The sequence below is a fragment of the Hippopotamus amphibius genome, chromosome 9, assembly GCF_030028045.1.
Source record: "Hippopotamus amphibius kiboko isolate mHipAmp2 chromosome 9, mHipAmp2.hap2, whole genome shotgun sequence".
Lineage (NCBI taxonomy): Eukaryota > Metazoa > Chordata > Mammalia > Artiodactyla > Hippopotamidae > Hippopotamus > Hippopotamus amphibius.
The window spans coordinates 66,994,683-67,014,811 of NC_080194.1; the positions used below are offsets into that span (position 1 = coordinate 66,994,683).

General features: G+C 38.3%; 1 protein-coding gene across 3 annotated transcripts in view; it reads right to left on the bottom strand.

The window, feature by feature from the left end:
- The window catches only part of ANKRD42 (ankyrin repeat domain 42), a 45,048-nt gene that overhangs the window by 640 nt on the left and 24,279 nt on the right, over positions 1-20,129 (bottom strand). For all 3 annotated transcript variants that reach the window (XM_057748705.1, XM_057748706.1, XM_057748707.1), the window contains exons 8-11: positions 17,149-17,254; positions 13,320-13,495; positions 9,074-9,200; positions 5,641-5,785 (exon numbers count right to left, since the gene is read on the bottom strand). In XM_057748705.1, coding sequence (XP_057604688.1) covers positions 5,641-5,785; positions 9,074-9,200; positions 13,320-13,495; positions 17,149-17,254 — 554 coding nt within the window. The remainder of the gene's footprint in view (positions 1-5,640; positions 5,786-9,073; positions 9,201-13,319; positions 13,496-17,148; positions 17,255-20,129) is intronic.

A 20,129-nucleotide genomic window follows, 5' to 3' on the forward strand; every position in this document is an offset into this window, starting at 1 on the left:
GAAGATTCACTTATTAAATGCTCTGGGAAGGAGTAAGAGAGGACTGGAAACACAGTGGATACTCACTAGATGTCAGTCATCTTTGAATAGTTCTAGTCAAATGTGCTCTGCACCCAGTTGGGCAGGACATATCTGAATGTAGGAGTTTCAGGAACTTCACAAGGCACATGTCCATCAGGAGAGCCCATGTCTGGAAGTATTCCCGCCTATACCTTTGCTAATGAGGTCAGTCAGCTTAACCCAGTGTGTGTGGACATACAAGGAAACTGCTTTTATTCCAACACCACCCAGAAAAACAACCACAGGTTTTAACCATCCCAAATACTCTAGAAATAAAATAGTAGTCATATACCAAAGCGTCTACTAACATCAAATACGTAACTTGTCCTATTATACACAGAAACATATTTCTCCCTAATATGTGTTTTCTCCCAAACTCAGGAAAAGAGAACTGCAATACTGAGATATTAAACACGAGTCATAGTGCTTAGGTACCAAAAGCAATTCTAAGTATAAATTAAACAACTCTTGTGTGAAAATGTATATATTTTAAATATTAGCCAGTTTCCATCTGAAAGAATTTACAGATTTGTTGAAGATATTACTAATACTGTACATGAAACTGTTGACAGGTTATGTGTCTACAGATTATTGCCTGGGTATATGGAATTCTTGTTTTTAAAAAATTTCATGCAATCTGAAAACTTCTGGGAAGCATATACAACTAAAAGGAGATAAATCCCACCTTGATTACTAGAACAGTCTCTTAACAGTGTCAAAACAGTATAACCAATATAGAGAGAGAGAGAGAAATCACAAACTTCTAGAACTTCCTTAGACTAACAACTCAGCTTGGATAAACTCAGTTAAGCCCTCAGATTGCTCCAAGGACCATTACAGGCTCACAGGCTAGGATGTCAAAGGACAGAGAGAAGCCCAGCAGAGACCATATCAAAGCTCAACCCGGTTCCACTGCCCTGAAGTTAGAAAATCAGGGTAAGTTAAACACAGTAGTAATCTTGGAATATTACCAGTTCCAAGTTGGTCACTCCTGATTAGCAAGCATGGCCCAAAGCTTTAGACCAATGACTTCCCGAGTGATACTGGTTTTGGAGATGGAAGCTATGAGGAGTTCAGTGCTGCATCAATCTGTGGACAGACATCTCTACCAAAGCTATTATAGTTCCCATCTAGTTTAAGTTTTTTAAGTAAACATTTTTAAGTACAATACACATTATCAAAGAGGACCCCCAAAAGTGTACAGTGTGATGAATTTTTGCAAAGTGAAAACACCCAGTGTGACCACAACTGAAATCAAGAAATTAAACAAGAAACTGAACATTATCTGTATCCCAGAAACATCCATTTGCCTCCTCCCAGGCACTATTAACTTGATTTACTGTACTTATTTATGATGCGTGGCATCATGCAGTACTTTTTTGTAGTTTTCTTTTGTTCAACATTGTGAAATTGATCCACAGTGATGTGTAGAGCAGTAATTCATAATTTCCATTACTTTATAATGTTCCATTGTATAATTATACCAAAATGTATTTATTATTAATGTTAATGGAAATTTTTTCTAGTTTGGGGGATATTTATAATAATGCTTATATGAATATTCTTGTACATGTCTTTTGGTGCCCATCTGTGTACATCAAGAGACAAGTACTCATTGTACTGGGAACTGAGTCACAGATATGTATATGTCCAGCTTTACTTGATATGGCCAAACAATTGTCCAAAGTGATTAAAATCAATTTACACTCCACCAGTGGTGTATAAGAGTTCCACTTGCTCCACACCCCCATCAACACTTGGTGATGTCTGTTTTGTATTGTTTTAATTTTAGCTATTTTGATGGTGTACTGGCAGCTTGTTGGGTGTTAATTTATATTTGTGATAACTAGTAATTCTGATAACATTTCTGAGTACCTTTTCATGTTTATTGGCCACTTGGCTATCTTCTTTTGTGAAGTGCCTGATCATGTCTTGACCAGTTTTTCACTGGGTAGTCTTTTTCATATGGGTTTGTATAAGTTCTTTATACTTTTGGATACAAAGAAGGAAAATAGGAAGGAAGGAGATATATGTTCCTATGCTTTGGTTTGCCTTTTCAATCTGTTAATGTTGTCCTCGATAAAATGAAGTCTTATTTTAATAAAGTCGAATATATCAATTTTTTTTCTACCACCCTGCCCTGGGTCACAAAGATATCCTACTGTGTTATCTTTTGGAAGTTTCATCACCTCAAATTTATATTTAAGATACATCTTAAAATAAATGTTTGAATTAATGTGTATAATTCCAATATAAGTAACATTTTATCAAATTACTATAGATTTTATATTTAAATTTTCATAAATAAACTCATTTGAAGAGCTAACATCAAAAATTTTAAAGACCAACTTTTCAAGCTAAATTTTCTTATAAGCACAGTGAGTGAGCAGGAAGGGCAGGGGGGGTATACTGGCAGTAACAAGTGTCATAAAAAGCATGGACTTGGGGTTAGGCAGTGAGGTTCAAATCATGGATGCCCCTCTAACACGCTGTGTGACTTTATGCAAATTCCTTTTCTCTGAGGTTTGGTTTCTTATTTGTAAAATGAAGATAATAACATCTGCCAGGTATACAGTTCTTGGCACTGAGCCCAACAGGTAACAAGTACTCAGTAACTGTTGATGATTATGATGTTATTAATCAAGGCAAGTTAGATGATCTCACAGAACTTAAGTTTTCAGTGCTGTGGTAAAGTAATCAATTAAACTATAATACAAATGATGAGGTGCCCTTGGAGCAGCACAAAGTGCTTGCTGAAAGGAGGAGAGATCATATGAGGTCAGGGGGGTTAGGACAAGGTAGAAGAACATGATGGACAAACAAGATGGTTCCTAAAGAGGATTTTGAGAGGCAGAGTTGACATAGCACCTTCAAGGTATATGGACAAAATGAACAAAGTCTTGGGGGCGGGAAGGTGTGAGACAAGTTCAGAAAAGGTAGACTACATGTAGGAGAATAGAAAACAATCAGGCTGGTGAGGTGGGTTAATGTAGGCTGAGACAATATGTGAGAAAGCACTATAAAAAGTTGTTAATATCAAAACCAGTTATTATAAAAAAACTACTTAAGTGCATAATCTCAAACTACCCTAAGAATTTTCTTCCTGGCTAACAATTAATACTATTGCAGATTCTTTTACAGGGGAAAAAGTTACAGATACAGTTGTATGCAATCACAGATCCTTACCAGAAGATGGCAGGAGAAAGATTTAGTCAGAGCTTCTTGAAGCCTATAAATGAACACTGAAGCAAAAGTTCACTTTATTTATATTTTATATATTTAGACTCCAAAATAAACTAATTCCTCCTCTCAGGTGCATGGAGCTCTACATATTTTTTTATCCACTGACTATACAACTCAAAATTTAGAAAGTGGAAAGAAAGGAGAAAAGAGAAAAGGATACAAGGAAGGGAGAATACAAGTATAATATTATGAATACTAGTAGAAAATACCTCAGGATTTTCACACAGTATTTCATCTAACATCAATACAATCCTATGAGGTAAGTGTTATCCCCAATTTTAAAGATGAGGAAATTGAGACCCAGAAGCTTTCGCAGAACAGAAAACAAGCAGCTGCCATGACAGGTCAGTGACACTTGCTCATTTACAAAAACTGGTGTAACTTACAGCAGGACCACAAAAACTGATGGGCCCAGAGTACAGGGACCTCGAATCAGCGCTCCTGAGAGCTACGCATTGTTGGTAGAGAGCAAGGTCTTAGGGAGGATGTGCTCTAGAGTGTGACATCAGACCACCCAGGGAACACACTTCTGGGCAAGAAAAGAATACTTTAAAATAGCTAAAAACCAAAAATTTTCTATGTAGGTCATCAATTTGGATTGACTCAAAAGGTGTGCAACCTGGGTGACCTCCAAAAGATCTAGGCAGCTAGTGAAGAACAATGTATGTTCCTGCCTCTGAGGAGACTGGAGTTGGCGAGTTGCTGCCACAAGGTGGAGAGGGAGTGGATTTGGAGTGTCAGTGATAGTTTATACCAACACCACATGACTGCCGCAGCCACCTCTCCGTACTAAAGTGTCCCCAGGGGCTAAAGGTGGTATAAGATGATCACTGCAAAAACGAAGAGAACTGATTAATTATGATTAATTCTATCCCTTGGAAAATTAAGCACTGGTGAAGTACCAAACACAGAGAAAGTGTTTGAATTTGTATATAGAAATACATGTTTGCAGGTGAATAGAACGTTGTCTACTATGAGACCAAACCATCAATAGCAGTTTCCTCTGAAGAGTGGAACTTGATATAAGGAGGAGCATCTGCACAGTTTTTAATATTTTACAAGCACATATATTATTTTAATATTTTTAAGTGGTTTAAAGAGATTAATGATTAGTTTGTACAAAATAAAAAAGAGCCAGGAAGTTTTTATTTTATATAATATTTGAGGTGATGTAGATATGGAACAAAATTAACTTACCCACAAGGACTAAAGAAAAAATTTCCAGACTTGCTAGGTGGCGCAGTGGGTAATAATCCACCTGCCAATGCAGGGGACATGGGTTCGATCCCTGCCCCAGGAAGATACCACATGCCACGGAGCAACTAAGCCCGTGCGCCACAACTATTGAGCCTGCGCTCTAGAGCCTGTGAGCCACAACTATTGAGCCCATGTGCTGCAACTACTGAAGCCCGTGTGCCTGGAGCCCGTGCTCTGCAACAAGAGAGGCCACCTCAATGAGAAGCCTGCGCACCACAAGGAAGAGTAACCCCTGCTCGCCGCAACTAGAGAAGGCCCGTGTGCACCAACAAAGACCCGACACAGCCAAATAAATAAATAAATAAATTTATATAAAAAATAAAAAGAAAGAAAAAATTTCCCTATGGAAGGAAAATACGAAACATACCTGAATCCCTACACTATGTCACATGAGCTGTCCACAAGGGCCACATCTTCATTCACAGTAAAGGAGGGCGAGGGTCAAAGCTTCCCTGGTGTGCTTTCTGCCTGCTCTACTCGGAGACTAGATGGCCTGAAATACAAGCACCACTGGGGGTTTCTTGCTGTCACTTTCACTCAATTTTCTATACTCCACCTGCTTTTCTGTATTTGTTCTTTGTATCTGTTTCTCATGTCAGTTTCTTTTTAGAGCAGTTTATTTTGGATATTTAGAATGTTAAAATACATATACTCCCTAGCTGTCTTAGAATTCTTGTTAATTACTCTGCTTATAAATTTTTTTTCCTTATATGATACAATAATAAGAATAAAACTTACTGCACACGTATGAACCAGGCTGCTGTTCTAACCAGCAGATAGATAGATAGATCCAATAGAAAGACACATATGTAAGTATATACATATATATATAGTTTTATGGAGTAATATATATATAGTATATATTGTATATATTCCTTTAATCCTTACAATACTCTAGAAAATATATTATCTCCAATTTACAAATAAGGCATAGAGAGGTTAAATGACTTGTCCAAACTAAAAAAGGGTTGTAGTAGCTGGAATTCAAACCCAAATAACCCCATCCAAAGCTTGTACTCTTAGCTCCTCTCCTGTATACTACTTTTTGAGAAAGATAAATGTGTTAAGAAGGATACCAACCACAGCCACAAAGTTGGGGACTTCAGTTTTTTCCAGCATCTCCCTTAATTGATCCACCTCTGCTCGATACTCATCCAGCTGACACTCTAATTTTTCTCTGCGTAGTCGTTCATACTCCAACTGGCCCTGCAGCTCTTTGATAGTCCTGTCAAAAAAATTTGTTTTCAATCAATCTCCAGTATCAACTAAATTATTTTTGGTAATAGTACAAAGTATCCATACATTATATTTAAGGCAAATAAAACAAATCATTTATTCAACAAATATATATTAAAAGTCTATGAGCCAGCACTGATATAGATACTGGGGATAAAGTAGTGAACAAAATAGGCCAAATCTGCCCTCGAGGGGCCTACCTTGGCAGGGGAGGAAGACAGTAAAGAAAATAAATAATATATGTATTTAAATATAAGTAAGTAAATATAAGTACATTGGAAGGTAATAAATGCTAGCGGGAGAAAAAAATAAAGCAAAAAAGTAATAGAAACTGTTAAGGAGGGCATTCATACTTCATACATAATGACCAGGGAAGGTCTTACCGAGAAGGGCACTTGTGAACAAAGTCCCAAAGGAAATAAGAGAGAGAATCAAGCAGCCTTGGCAGGGCAGAGGTTGGCAGGGGGGACGACATCCCAGACAGAAAAGCAAGTGCAAAGGCCCCAAGGCAGAAGTACACCTGGTGAACTGGAAGAAAACTGGAAGCCAATGTGGCTGGATTAAGAGTCAGAGAGTAAAAGGGAGCCAGAATAGTAGGGCCTTATAAGTCATAACAAGAACTAGGCTTTTACTCTGAGTGAAATGGGAAACCATTGGAGGGTCTCAACAGAGAAACAGCATGATCTTAGATTTCTTTTGCTTTGTTTCGCTTTTTTTTTTTAATGATATAAAATTTACTTTGAGTGAATTACACAAATATCAAGCAAACAATTCAATGAGTTTCCACCAATGTGTAAACCCTCGCATCTACCATGACTACCAAGATACAAAATACTTCCATCCTCTCAGAAAGTTTCCTCGTGCCCTTCTCCCAGGTAACCCTCACTTCGTGTAGGCAACCACACGTCTGAATACTTATCATGTTAGATTAGTTTTGTCTCTGCTTGTAAATGAAGTTGTACTATACACATTTGTGTGCCTGACTTCTTTCAGTCAACAATATGTGAGATTTATCTGACTTGGGTTTTAACATGATTAAGACTGCTGGGTATGAGGGTGGAGGATGAGAGAGCAGGGACAGGAAGTTGGGAGACATATGAGGAAGATGTTAAAATAAACCCAGACAAGTGATGCTAGGACTTGAACCAGGGCTTTTTTTCTGCCTTTTGGCTGGGTGGTGAGGGGATCAGAACTCCCAAGGTGCTGAGCTGGACGTCAGATCTCAAGGAGGGCAATCTAAGAGTATACAGTAGTAGCTCTGGTATGGAAGTGAGTGGGGTTGAGGTTGGGGATAGGGAAGGAGAACATTAACTGTGGAAACCTAGAATTTAGTAAATGAGAAAAGAAAATCAGCCCCAGGACAGAATACTACAACCATGTTTTGCTGTATTGAGTTTCATCTAACCAGTAAGAAAATCAAAAGGACATCCCTCAAGTCAATACTTATCTAGGTTTTCTTTACAATTAGATCTAATATCAGGAGTTTGTACCTAAAGAGTAAATGGTCTTAAGATGTACTCAACGCAAAGTGGGGAACGAATGCTAGAGAAGTATTAAAGCTTACTCAGAGGAAACACTGCAATCTCAGCAAATAAGAAACTACATTCTGGCACAAAGGCTAAAGCAATCTTTTAAAAAAAATTCTGCTCAAATGACTTACATCAATATAATAATCATTTCACACTGAAATGTGAACATTAGAATTAAAATTCCATTAAAGACCATTAAAAGTGTAATGACCTTGGCTAATAGGTTTGGAGTCATAGAGACTCAGGCTCAAATCCTGGCTCCACGCCCCCATCCTTAGTCCTCCCTTTGTGACTTCATGCGGGTTACTTAACCTGTAAGTTAAGTCTTGGTTTCCTAATCCATGTAAGGAGATAATAGCTCCTGGAGCTGTGAAGACTGCATGAAACAATATTATGTAAGAGGATTATCTAGTGCCCGGCATGCAGTAGTGCTCAGAAGTAATACAAGCATCCTTAGCAATAGTATAGTAATATGCCTTAGAAGAAAAGTAAAGGGAACAACATTTAAAGCTCATTATCTAGGAAATAAGTGCTCCACTGTAAAGTACTTTTCTAGACTACAAGGGATCTAAGAACTTTTGGCTAGGCTCTTAGGCAGAGGCCAATACTAAAAATATCCTACATCTCAAACACTCTAATCAATATAAAGGCAGTGGGGAATTCTCTGGTGGTCCAGTGGTTAGGACTCCATGCTTCCACTACAGGGGGACACAGGTTCAATCCCTGGTTGGGGAACTGCATGGTGCAGCCAAAAAAAAAAAAAAAATAGAGGCAGTGGGCAGTTACTTACATGATATGATTTATGAGATATCAAGAAAGCCCCTGATGCAAAAAAAAAATTCTTTTGGTCTACCACAACTTCTAAATATCGACAGAAGGATAACACATTGATCCTTATCAAAGATTTAGATGTTACTCTGAATATATATGCCAGACCTCTTACTGAGGCTACATTCAGAAGAGGGTGAATGAAAGGGAAACGGGGGTTCCAAGAGTATGAAGGAAAGAGACCCAACCAAAGGAAAGGGCAGGGAAAGCAGAGAATCCATGTGTGCTGCTCTTTACAGACCTGTGTTTTGATTAAACTAGAAGTCTCCCCTCCTGTCTACCTGTGTTCCCTGTCCACTGTGGAAAGCAGACAAGCAGAGGGGCAGTGGGAGGGAGGAAACCGTGGATAGGCATCCTCTATCCCAGCCACCATTCATTAGCTAGAGAGGTATCAGAAGTGCCCAGAGCCAATTTCAGGGGCAGGAAGTGAAAGGTAAGGGAGTATGCAAGTGCTCACTGCCTCCAGACTCGAGAGCATTCCGAGGGGTGCCACGGCCGGTGAACACAGGACTGGGTCGCAGACTTGTGAGCAAGCAGTCCAATTTGACAGCAATGGCTAGAGACTGTGTTGGTTGAAAAACTCAAAGTAGCTGTGGTCTCAAAAACAGCAATAACAACAAAAACCTTATACTGTTTTAGTTTTGCAAGATAAAAAATTCTGGAGAACGGTTGTGCAAAAATGTGAATTCTACCTTAAAAATGGTGAAGGTGATACATTTTATGCTATGCATATTATACCACAGTTTTAAAAAATCTTAACACCTTCTCCAAAGTGGAGGGGGGGCGGACTTAGGAGAAAAACAGGTTGGAAACTCACACCCTTTGGTGGGGATGAAAAAATAAACTGTTGGTCAACAAACCCTCACATGGCATTTAGAAAGGTAAGTAACAACAAAACATTACAGTTTTGAGGACATTACTTTTCAGACTCAAGCTGTTCTTTCTTCTGCTTTAGATCTTCTTCTGTTATTCCTCCCAAGTGTTTATAGTTGCTCTCAGCAATTTCCAGGAGGTGTCTCAATTCTACGATTTTCTTATAAGCTCTCACTGCAAGACAGAATTGAACAGGAACCTCGTTTAGACAGAGAAGAGCTCATATGCTCACAGGTTGCTGGTCCAGGGGCATACTCTTCCTCTAAAGACAGTGTCTATGTGGTCAGTGTCTGTGTGGTCAGGGAAGGGGATGGAGGGAGGGTAGCATCTGCCTAGAAGCATACATAACAGTAGTAGAGTATTAGAGTGAACAAGCAGTGAAATACCTAAATGGGGGATTCTATTCCTGCTACTGGAGGATATATCATTATTATGACTATAAATACCACAAACAGGGAAGGAGGCAGGGAGGCAGGGAGGGAGGGAGGGAGGGAGGCAGGAAGGCAGGCAGGTTAACTGTTTTAGGACTAGTATATTGTGGTATGTTACAGGACCATGCATAATCTATTTATGTCAGAAAATTAGAAAAATTGAAATATGCTTGATTTATTTAAGATAAACCAGAACTAACCCAGTGGGTACTGATTTTATGATTAGTCACTTGTAATATCGATGCAAGAGGATACTGAGAAGGATGTATGTTGAGAGCTACTTTGAGCTATTCTCCAACTATCAAAACCATGATTTTTCTATCCTTTTGGTACTAGTTCTCAACCTGGGGTGATTTTCTCCTCCAAGGAACACTTGGTAATATCTGGAGACCTTTTTACTTGTTGAACCTTGGAGGATGGAAGGAAACAGGCTATTGGCATGTAGAGGCTCAGGATGCTACTAAACATCTTAAAATGCACAGGTGAGCCCCCCTCAATAAATAAGCATCTGGCCCAAAATGTCAAAGGTAGAGAAGTTGAGAAACTCTGCTTTATATTCAGGTTAGCAAATCACAGTCTCTTCTCCCTGACACCACTCTGATTTACCTCTCAGTGGGTTAGAGCTGCAAGTTCCAAACTGCATACATCAGAATCAACTGGGGTACTTTTAAATATTTATATGTTTGAGCCCCATATCAGTCCTAACCCTAACTAACAGCAAACAAGTAGAGGGGATTTTTTTAATGTTACATAAGATTGAAAGATTTATCTAATTCTTTAAATTTGAAGGCTGAGTTTTGAAAGAGCTGTTCTATGGGCTCATCGGAGGTAAGAGCTAGGATTAATTGGGATTAGTTCCAGGAACAAAGATCTTAACAAAGGTGAAACTTTTCAACAAAAACAGTAAGAGCTATCATGTATTTGTGGAGTGCTTATAATGGGCAGGACACTACACCAAGTGCCTTTACATTTTAATCCTCACAAGAACCCTGTCAAAAGGTAGAAATGGGCCACATGGGCAATAGTGGTGCCTTGTCACTGAAGGTGATTGGATGCTGGATGACATGTGCCAGGAGTCAAACCTCAAATGGGGTTCTATGATGCCATGACCCTAAACCTAATTGACTAAAGAATGCTCTGAATTGAGGCTCTCCATTCCAAGAAGTCTGGGATGACAAGAAATCCAATCAGTCCCCTGTAGGTGCTCTAGCAAAACCTAGTGTTCCAAAAAGAGATTGGTCAGTCTTTCAGATTTTGCCCTGGAATAAAATTAAATAGGGACAAGAAAGCAGCACATGATTTCATATATAGTACCTTCACTAGCTGCAAGCACCCCAGCTAGGCACCAGCCAGAGCCTCACTGTATGGCAAGGGTGTAAGAGTGCATTTGTATCAAACACACCACAGAAGGAAACTGTTCTAGTCTTGCTCTTGGTCTTTCCTGAAACATCTTTTAAAATTTTTGTGATTCACTGACCATGATCACTCCACAAATATCCCCTACTCAAATAATTTCAGAAGACACAGAAATTCTACAAATCAACTTTTCATTTTCTGCAGTTCTAATAAGTCCTTGCTAATTCTCAGTGCAATCAACAAAAAGAAACCTAAGCACAAACAAAATTTTAAAATAGAAAAAATAGATTTCATCAAAATTAAAAACTTTTGCACTGCAAAGGACATCATCAAGAAAGTTAAAAAATAACCCACAGAATAGGAGAAAATATCTGCAAATCATATATCTGGTAAGGGACTTATATCTGCAAGTACTCTTACAAAATAGTAAAAAGATAATTCAGTTGAAAAATAGGCACAGGATTTGAACAGACATTTCCCTAAAAGATAGACAACTGATCAATGGGTACGTGAAAAGATATTCAACATTATTAACCATTAGGGAAACACCAGTAAAATCTACACTGAGATACCACTACACTCACTAAAACAGCTGTTATCAATAAGACAATAACAAGTACTGGCAAGGATGTGGAGAAATTGGAACCCTCAGACATTGTTGGTGGGAATGGAAAATGGTGCAGCCACTTTGCATAACCGTTTGAAAGTTCTTCAAAATGTTAGATATATTTTTACCAGATGGTACAGCAATTCCAGCTCCTAGGTGTATATCCAAGAGAAATGAAAATACACTGTATTTTTTGAAAAGCATGTATACGAATGTTCGTAGCAGCATTTTTTTATATATATAAATTTATTTATTTTATTTATTTATTGGCTGCGTTGGGTCTTCGTTGCTGCACACGGGCTTTCTCTAGTTGCTGTGAGCAGGGGCTACTCTTCATTGTGGTGCGCGGGCGCCTCATTGTAGTGGCTTCTCTTGTTGCGGAGCACAGGCTCTGGGCATGTGGGTTTCAATAGTTGCGGCACACAGGTTCAATAGCTGTGGCTCACGGGCTCTAGAGCACAGGCTCAATAGTTGTGGCACATGGGCTTAGTTGCTCCATGGCATGTGGAATCTTCCCATGTCCCCTGCATTGGCAGGCAGATTCTTAACCACTGTACCACCTAGGAAGTCCAGCAGCGTTTTTCTTAATAGCCAAAATGTGGAAACAACTCAAATGTCCAACAACTGATGAATGGACATATAAAATGCAGTATATCCATACAAGAATATTATTTGCCAATAAAAAGCAATAAAGTACGAAGTAATGATCCACATTACAATGTACATGAACTTGAAAACATTTTGCTAAGTGAAAGAAGCCAGTCACAAAAGACCACATATAGTACGATCCCATTCATATGAAATGCCCCAAAGAGGCAAACCTATAGAGATAGTAGATTAGCAGTTGCCTAATTTGAGGGGTGGTTTGGGGGGAAGGGAGAAGAGGGTAGAGGTTAGGGGGACTGACTACTAATAGGTGTGAGGTTTCTTTTGAGGGTGATGGAAATATTACAAATTTTATTGTAATAATGGTTGCACAAATCTGAATATACTAAAAACCATTAAATTGTACACCTTAAATGGGTAAATTGAATGGTATGTGAATTATATCTCAATAAAGCTATTTAAAATAAAGCTGTCAGGAAATTCTGAAGGGATCACTGACTCTGAGCCTAACTGTGGGATGATCCAGGTGGGCTGCTTGTTGGAAGCCCCTATTATCAGCATCTTCAGGTTGCCTTCACCAGGGAAGAGGCTTCTACCATCCCCTGGAGAGTGAGGTTCTGCCTGACAATGTCTGGGAGCCCTTTAAAAAATTTTTTATAATTTAGACACAAATTAGAAGTTCTTCTCAGAGAATATGGTTTTGGTACAACTAGTTTTTCCTGATAGAATAACTGAAAATATTTTCCAGAGATCACGAGGAAGGGAATTGACATTTACTAAGCCTCTAGGTACTTCCCATTCTCTGGTGCACTCTGTGGGGTGACGTTATGTTAATATCTTTATAGATGAGGAAACCAAAGTTCAGAAAGTAACACAACTAGAAAGAGGTGAAGCTCTGATGTCTGAATCCAGTGCCCAGGCTCTGCACAATTTACTACAGCTGCCTTTGCTTTGGTTAGCCTTCAAATAGGTCCTTCTCACCTTTCTCCTATGAAAGAGTGCCATTGAAACAGTTCATCTCATCCATTCATATGAACCATGAGAAGTGAAATTAGGGTTATATTGCATGAAAATACCCCTTTCCTCTTTGAGGGACAGAGATCATGTCTTACATTCTTTATATGTTCAACAACTCCAGTACAAAAATGTGTACTAGTTCTGGTTCCCCCAAAAATATCAAAGTATTTTCATCTGTAGACAGTAGTTGTCTTTAAAATAATTCCCAAATTTGTGGTAAAAACTGGCTATGGTATTTTTTTAAATGAGTTGGCATGACCAAGTTGGCAGACTTACCTCTGGCATCTGTTTTATCCGACTCACTGAGACCCAGATCATCCTTGGCATCAGTGCTTCCCTCAACACCATGTCTTATGAAAAACTTAATATCATTTTCATCAATTTCACTCTCATCATCTATATCATATTTCTGTAGTCCTTCCAATAGCTTTACTGCTGCTAAATGGGCAAACCTGTAGAAAAGATCCACAATCTTTTTCAAACTGAAACAGCAGGTTGCACTTAATTTAGGGAATTACACTCTACATTATCACACCAACTCATTCACCAATAAAGAAGGAAAACTGTATCTGAAGGTCAGTGACAATTTGATGCATATCCAGCTACATGGGAAACTCAAACCGTTAGTGGAAACTCAGGACAAGCAGTCATATTAAAGACTGATTCCATAATTTTTTTCTTTTGGCCGCGCCATGGGGCTTGTGGGATCTTAGTTGCCCGACCAGGGATTGAACCCGGGCCCTCGGCAGTGAAAAAGCAAGGAGCCCTAACCATCGGACCACCAGGGAATTCCCAGATTCCATAATTTTTAGTGGCAAAAATCCAACTGAAAGACACAACCCAACAGCAAAAGAATATTTGGCGTGCCCCCAAACAGAGATGCTCAACTGTGTAGAAATCCTAGAACCACCCTACTTGATTTCCCTGTATTTACTACCTTGTCCTGATGGCCTAATAGATTGTAGAATTAGTTCTGGTTCCAGTTTTAGGGAAAACTATAGCTCTAGCCCCCTTAATCTTCATCCTTCCTCAACCCTCAAAGCACTCAGCATGGCTTTGAAATTTAATGGAAAAATAATGACTTTTCTATCCACATTTCCTATTTTCTTTGTCCTTTCCTACATCTCTACGAAGCTTCTAGTAATATACCCTTGGTTTTCAAGTTGTTGTTGTGATTGTATGTAATCTGTATATTTTCCCACAGTTTTGCTAATTATAATGTTTAATGCTTTCTCTTAGGACATGGAGAATTACTTGCTACACACAAAAACCTCAAATTCCATCTTTTTCACACACTTCCATAACCACATGCACATGCACACATATATCTTTACCTTTCAACAGGTACTGCAAATCATTAACGACACAGTAATAAACATAGGAAGTTGTAAGGTTAATAGAATTCATTATCTCAGTTACTAGACTGCCACTTAACAGCTATCATTTACTGAGTACTTGCTTTATGCCAGATTCAAGGTTATTTCTATAACACTACACTCACACTTAGCATTTGGGTGCATGAATGACAAAGAAATGTGGGCCAGAAATTATGAGTAACTTCAGATACAGTACTAACTCACCCATGTGATACTGATATAAAGATAGACAAATAGATCAATGGATAAAATACAGAGTACAGAAATAAGCCCATGCATACATGGACACCTGACTTGGACAGAGACACAAAGGCAATACAGGAAAAAGGACAGCTTTTTCAACAAATGGTGCTAGAACAATTAGACATCCATTTGCAAAAAAAAAAAAAAAGAACTTGGATGCATACCTCATGCCATATACAAAAATTAACTCAAAATGGATCACAGACCTCAATGTAAAACCTAAAACTATACAATGTCTAAAAGAAAACATAAAAGAAAATCTTCATGACTTGGTGTTAATCAAAGATTTCTTAGATATGATACCAAAACCATAACCCATAAAAGATCAAATCGATAAAAAAAATTTTGCTCTTCATTGTAAAGAGAATGAAAAAAGCCACAACTGGGAGAAAATCTTCACAAAACAAAAATCTGTAAAAGAACTAGTATCCAGAATATAGAAAGAACTCTTAAAACTCAAAAATAAGAAAACCACCCAAGTTATAAAAGTGGACAAAAGATCTGAACAGTCACTTCACCAAAGGAAAACATAAAATGGCAAATATGTATATGAAAAGGTGCCCCAAATCATTTTTCAGTAGGAAAAAATAAAAACCACAGTGAGATACTACTATACACCTATCGGAATTATGAAAATCAAAAATATGATAATATCAAATGCTGACAAGATAAGAAGCAAAAGAAACTCTCATCCATTGCTGGTGGAATACAAAGTGGTGCAGTCACTTTGGAAGGCACTGTGGCAGTTTCTTAAAAAGATAAACACACCTTTAGCATCTGACTCAGCAGTCCTACTCCTAAGTATTACCCAAGTGAACTGAAAACTGATGTTCACACAAAAATCTGTATGTGAATGCTACAGCAGCTTCATTTATAATCATCAAAAAGTAAATACAAATAAGATCTCTTTCAACAGGCTAGGGGATAATCAAACTATGGAATACCATGGAATTCCACAGCCAACGGAATACGACTCAGCAACAGGAGATGAACCTCTAATACACCTGAATGAATTTCAGAATAATTATGCTAAGTGAAAAAAGTCAGATATATAAGAGTACATACCGTATGCTTCTGTTTATATAAAATTCTAGCAAATGCAAACTAACCTATAGTGATGGAAAGCAAATTAGTGTTTGCTTGGGGATGGGGCAGTGGAAGGCAGTAGGAGGGAGACATTACAAAGGTGACAAGGAGATTTTGGGGGGTGATGGATGTGTTCACTATCTTGATTGTGGTGATGATTTCACAGGTATATACATATATCAGAATTCATCAGTCTGTGCCATATGAATACGTGTACTTTACTGTATGCCAATTATACTCTGATAAAGCTATTTTTAAAAATAAAAAAAAGTGGGCCTGACTTGATAATGATGCTAGTATGTGGCAAAACAAAACCACATTCCATGACTTCAAAGAGATGCCACAGACAAAATTTTAAGGACATGAACTCACAAACAAAAATTGCATAGCAATTTAATGAGTAACTAGGCCCTTGCATCCTGTAAAGCCTCATGTGCAACTTGTAGGCCACACTCCTACTTTAGATTCAAGCAATTCTGAACTACATGTGTTCCTCAAACACACAAGGTGTTATCTTACAACTCTTCCTCCTTCGTGTCAGCAAAATGTTGCTTTCTCCAATAAAAGTTTTCCCAGACTTCTATATAAATTCTGTCCCCTTGCAGTTTCCTTCATAACTCTGACTATCATCTGTATTGACATTTCTCCCCCACATCTTTCAAATAGGAATACTTGAGCACTTTTTCTTCCATGCTCTTACTGAACCTTATATGTAATATGTAATATGATGTAATGATTATAATCAATAAAAGTTATGTTTGCACGTTTGTCTCTCCATAAGACTGTAAGTTTCTTGAGGGCAAAGACTGTTTTTTCATCTTTGTAATCCTAACGCTAACCATAGCACTTGGAACATGGTAAATATACAGGAAGTTGAATGAAAAACAACTAAATGAACAAACGGATGAACTAAATATTCCTTGAGGACCTGACCTGAATGAGCTGGAGGTGTTCAATAATAGGTATTACACTTAATTCAAATATAAATATTAAAATTTGTTTCAAAATCCATGTGACTCCTTTTGATTACTCCTTTTTATCACACAGTATTTCTCAACAGGTACCAGTATTTGGGTGGGACAATTCTTCATTGTACACCACTGTTCTGAGCACTGCAGAATGTTTGGGATTTCTGGACCTGACCTCACCAAACATTAGTGATGGTCTCCGACACTGTGACAACACCCCCCCCTCCATTTCCAAGTGCACCCTCCCCCCAAGAAAGAGGACAATACTACCTCCCATCTGAGAATCATGGCTTTAGACAGAAGAGCGATATGTTGTCGAATGTCAATTCAGCTGAGTCCTATAATTTCAGAAATCTTAAGAGATTTCTGAGTATAGGAAAATAAATACAAAATTTAAAAACAAAAGAAAGAAGCAAAAACAGATAGGGATACCTCTTAGCCACGTCACTGGGTTTCTCCCTTGCTTTGTCGGTAATATTATTGTCTGCTCCCATTTTAATTAGCCACTGCAAACACTCTATGTGGCCTTGCCCGGCAGCTGTAAAAATAAAGCAAAACGCACACAATAACTAATTGTTATTAGAAACAATTTTCTAAAATTTTGGACAGTACCACTAGAGAGTACTTTTATAAATACTAATCCTTGAAATAACCAACAAAAGTAGTTTGGGCAGATGTTATTTTCTCTATATCATTTATTCATTCATTAGACAAATATTTAATCAAATATCTGCTGTGCTTAGCCCCTATGCAGTGATCTTTACATACAGATATAGAAGTTGAAGCTCAAGGAGGATATTTATTTAACATCACACAGACAATAAGTAATAGATTTGAAACTATAATCTAGGTTTTTTCTAATCCTTATCCAGTGCTCATCTACTGTATCCATAGCTCCTAACCAATCTTGTATCAGACCAAATGTGAGCATAATCTGTGTGAATGTGAAAGACTGAAAATCTTTTGCCATCTTGTATAAATAACTTATTCCTCTGACCCTCACAACTCAAAATTTACAGGCCCCTCATTGATCACCTAAACTGTTCACCACTTTACCTTAAAACATCTGTACTCAATATTAATTTTCACCTCCACAACTCTGCTTACGTGTCTTCTCGCCTAGTGTCCATCACTCAACCATATGCTCATCTAACTTCTCCCCTCCTTCTAGGTCCATCTCAAGACGCAGGGAAACTATGGGGGAAAAACTCAATAATCTAAAAAGATCTGAGTTTAGGTCCACTAAACAACAGGCTGGAGGACAGGACAGAACTCAGCAAGTGGCTGGCATATATAGGCACTCAATAAATGTCTACAGAGTTGATGAATAAATGAATGAAAAAAATGAATGAAATCTCAGCTTTGCTCTTACTAGCTGTGTAACCTCAGTCAAGAAAACTGAGGGGGGCCGGGGGAGGGATAAATTGGGAATTTGAGATTAACAGATACAAACTATATATAAAACAAATAAACGGGGACTTCCCTGGTGGCACAGTGGTTAAGAATCCGCCTGCCACTGCAGGGGACACTGGTGTGATACCCTGGTCCAGGAAGATGCCACATGCCTCGGAGCAACTAAGCCTGTGCACCACAACTACCGAACCTGTGCTCTAGAGCACGTGAGCCACAACTACTGAGCTGGCGTGCTACAAATACTGAAGCCCACGCACCTAGAGCCCGTGCTCCGCGACAAAAGAAGCCATTGCAATGAGAAGCCCACGCACCACAGCAAAGAGTAGCACCAGTTTGCCACAACTAGAGAAAGGCCATGCCCAGCAAAGAAGACTCAACACAGCCAAATAAATAAATAAATAAAAATTAAAATTAAAAAAACTATTATTAAAAAAACAAACAACAAGGACCTACTGTATGGCACAGGGAACTATATATTTTGTAATAACTTATAATGGAAAATAATTTGAAAAAGAACATATATAAAAATATAACTGAATCGGGCTTCCTAGGTGGCACAGTGGTTAAGAATCTGCCTGCCAATGCAGGGGACACGGGTTCGAGCCCTGCTCCAGGAAGATCCCACATGCCGCGGAGCAACTAAGCCCGTGCGCCACAACTACTGAGCCTGTGCCTTAGAGCCCTTGAGCCACAACTATGGAGCCCTTGTGCTGCAACTACTGAAGCCCATGTGCCTAGAGCCCGTGCTCCACAACAAGAGAAGCCACAGCAATGAGGAGCCCGCGCACCACAACGAAGGGTAGCCCCCACTCGTCTCAACTAAAAGAAAGCCCACTCACAGCAAAAAAGACCCAACACAGCCAATAAAATAAATTAATTAATTAATTAAAAAATTATATAGTATGTATCAATAGACAAATAGCTATAAAAAAAAATAACTGAATCACTTTGCTATATACCTGAAACACTGTAAATCAACTATACTTCAACTTTTTTAATGAACATTAAAAAAAAGAAAAGAAACCTGATCCCTCTGGACCTCAATTTCCTCATCTTTTATAGAGATGATTTCATATTTTTAAGGAGAATACACTGCTGCTTCATAAAACTACAATGAGGATTCAATGTGATGACTGTTTTATACCCTGTTAAGTGTTTAATAACATAAGATATTATTTCTAAATTCCCAAGACACTTCCTCAATGATTTAACCCTGAGCAACTTCTTCTGTTCCTCAATATCTACTTCTGAATTCCTATTGCGTGTATTTTAACAGCCAAATACCTTTTGCTATTAATTATATCCTGACTTATACAAATCTCTAGGTGGTCATAGTATAAGTATGTAGCTCCTTAGCAGCAAGGTCTGGATCTCATACTGTCTTCATGGTTGGTGCTGAATATATACGTACCTCTGTAAAATGAATCAAAGAATAGCAACTTTTGGTATAACACTGATGCCTTCAAAAGTGAAATCTACCTTGAATACTGGCAACAGAGAGGAAAGGACACAAAGCCAGATCCCGTGACAAAGCAACCCCCTCACTATAGCCCTACAGCCCAGCTTACAAAGATCTGTAAGAACTCTTTCCTGCCCTTCTCTGCTTGGCTTACAGCCATCTGCCAAAGAGCTGGCTCCTAAGGAGCCTAGGGTTTCTCTCAGAAAATCCAAAACCAGCTAACAAAGAATACTATGGGATTTCCCAGAAATAACCCCGCTTTAGACAAAAACAGCAACAACTCTGTCTCTAAGAGTTACAAAATCATATTTATGAATCATGGATAATGGTGAGTTTTATAAGATAGTATGAGTTTAACTCAACAGTTACATTTTATTACACAGGTAATGTATACAAAGGCAGGGTGGGGATGGGAGGAGGTTAAGTAATTTATCTACAATGAAATACAATTAAAGGACTTTTATCCAAAATCCGTATTGTATGTTGACTAGAATACATTGATTAAAAGAAAAAAATAAAATTATGCAGTAGCTAGACATTT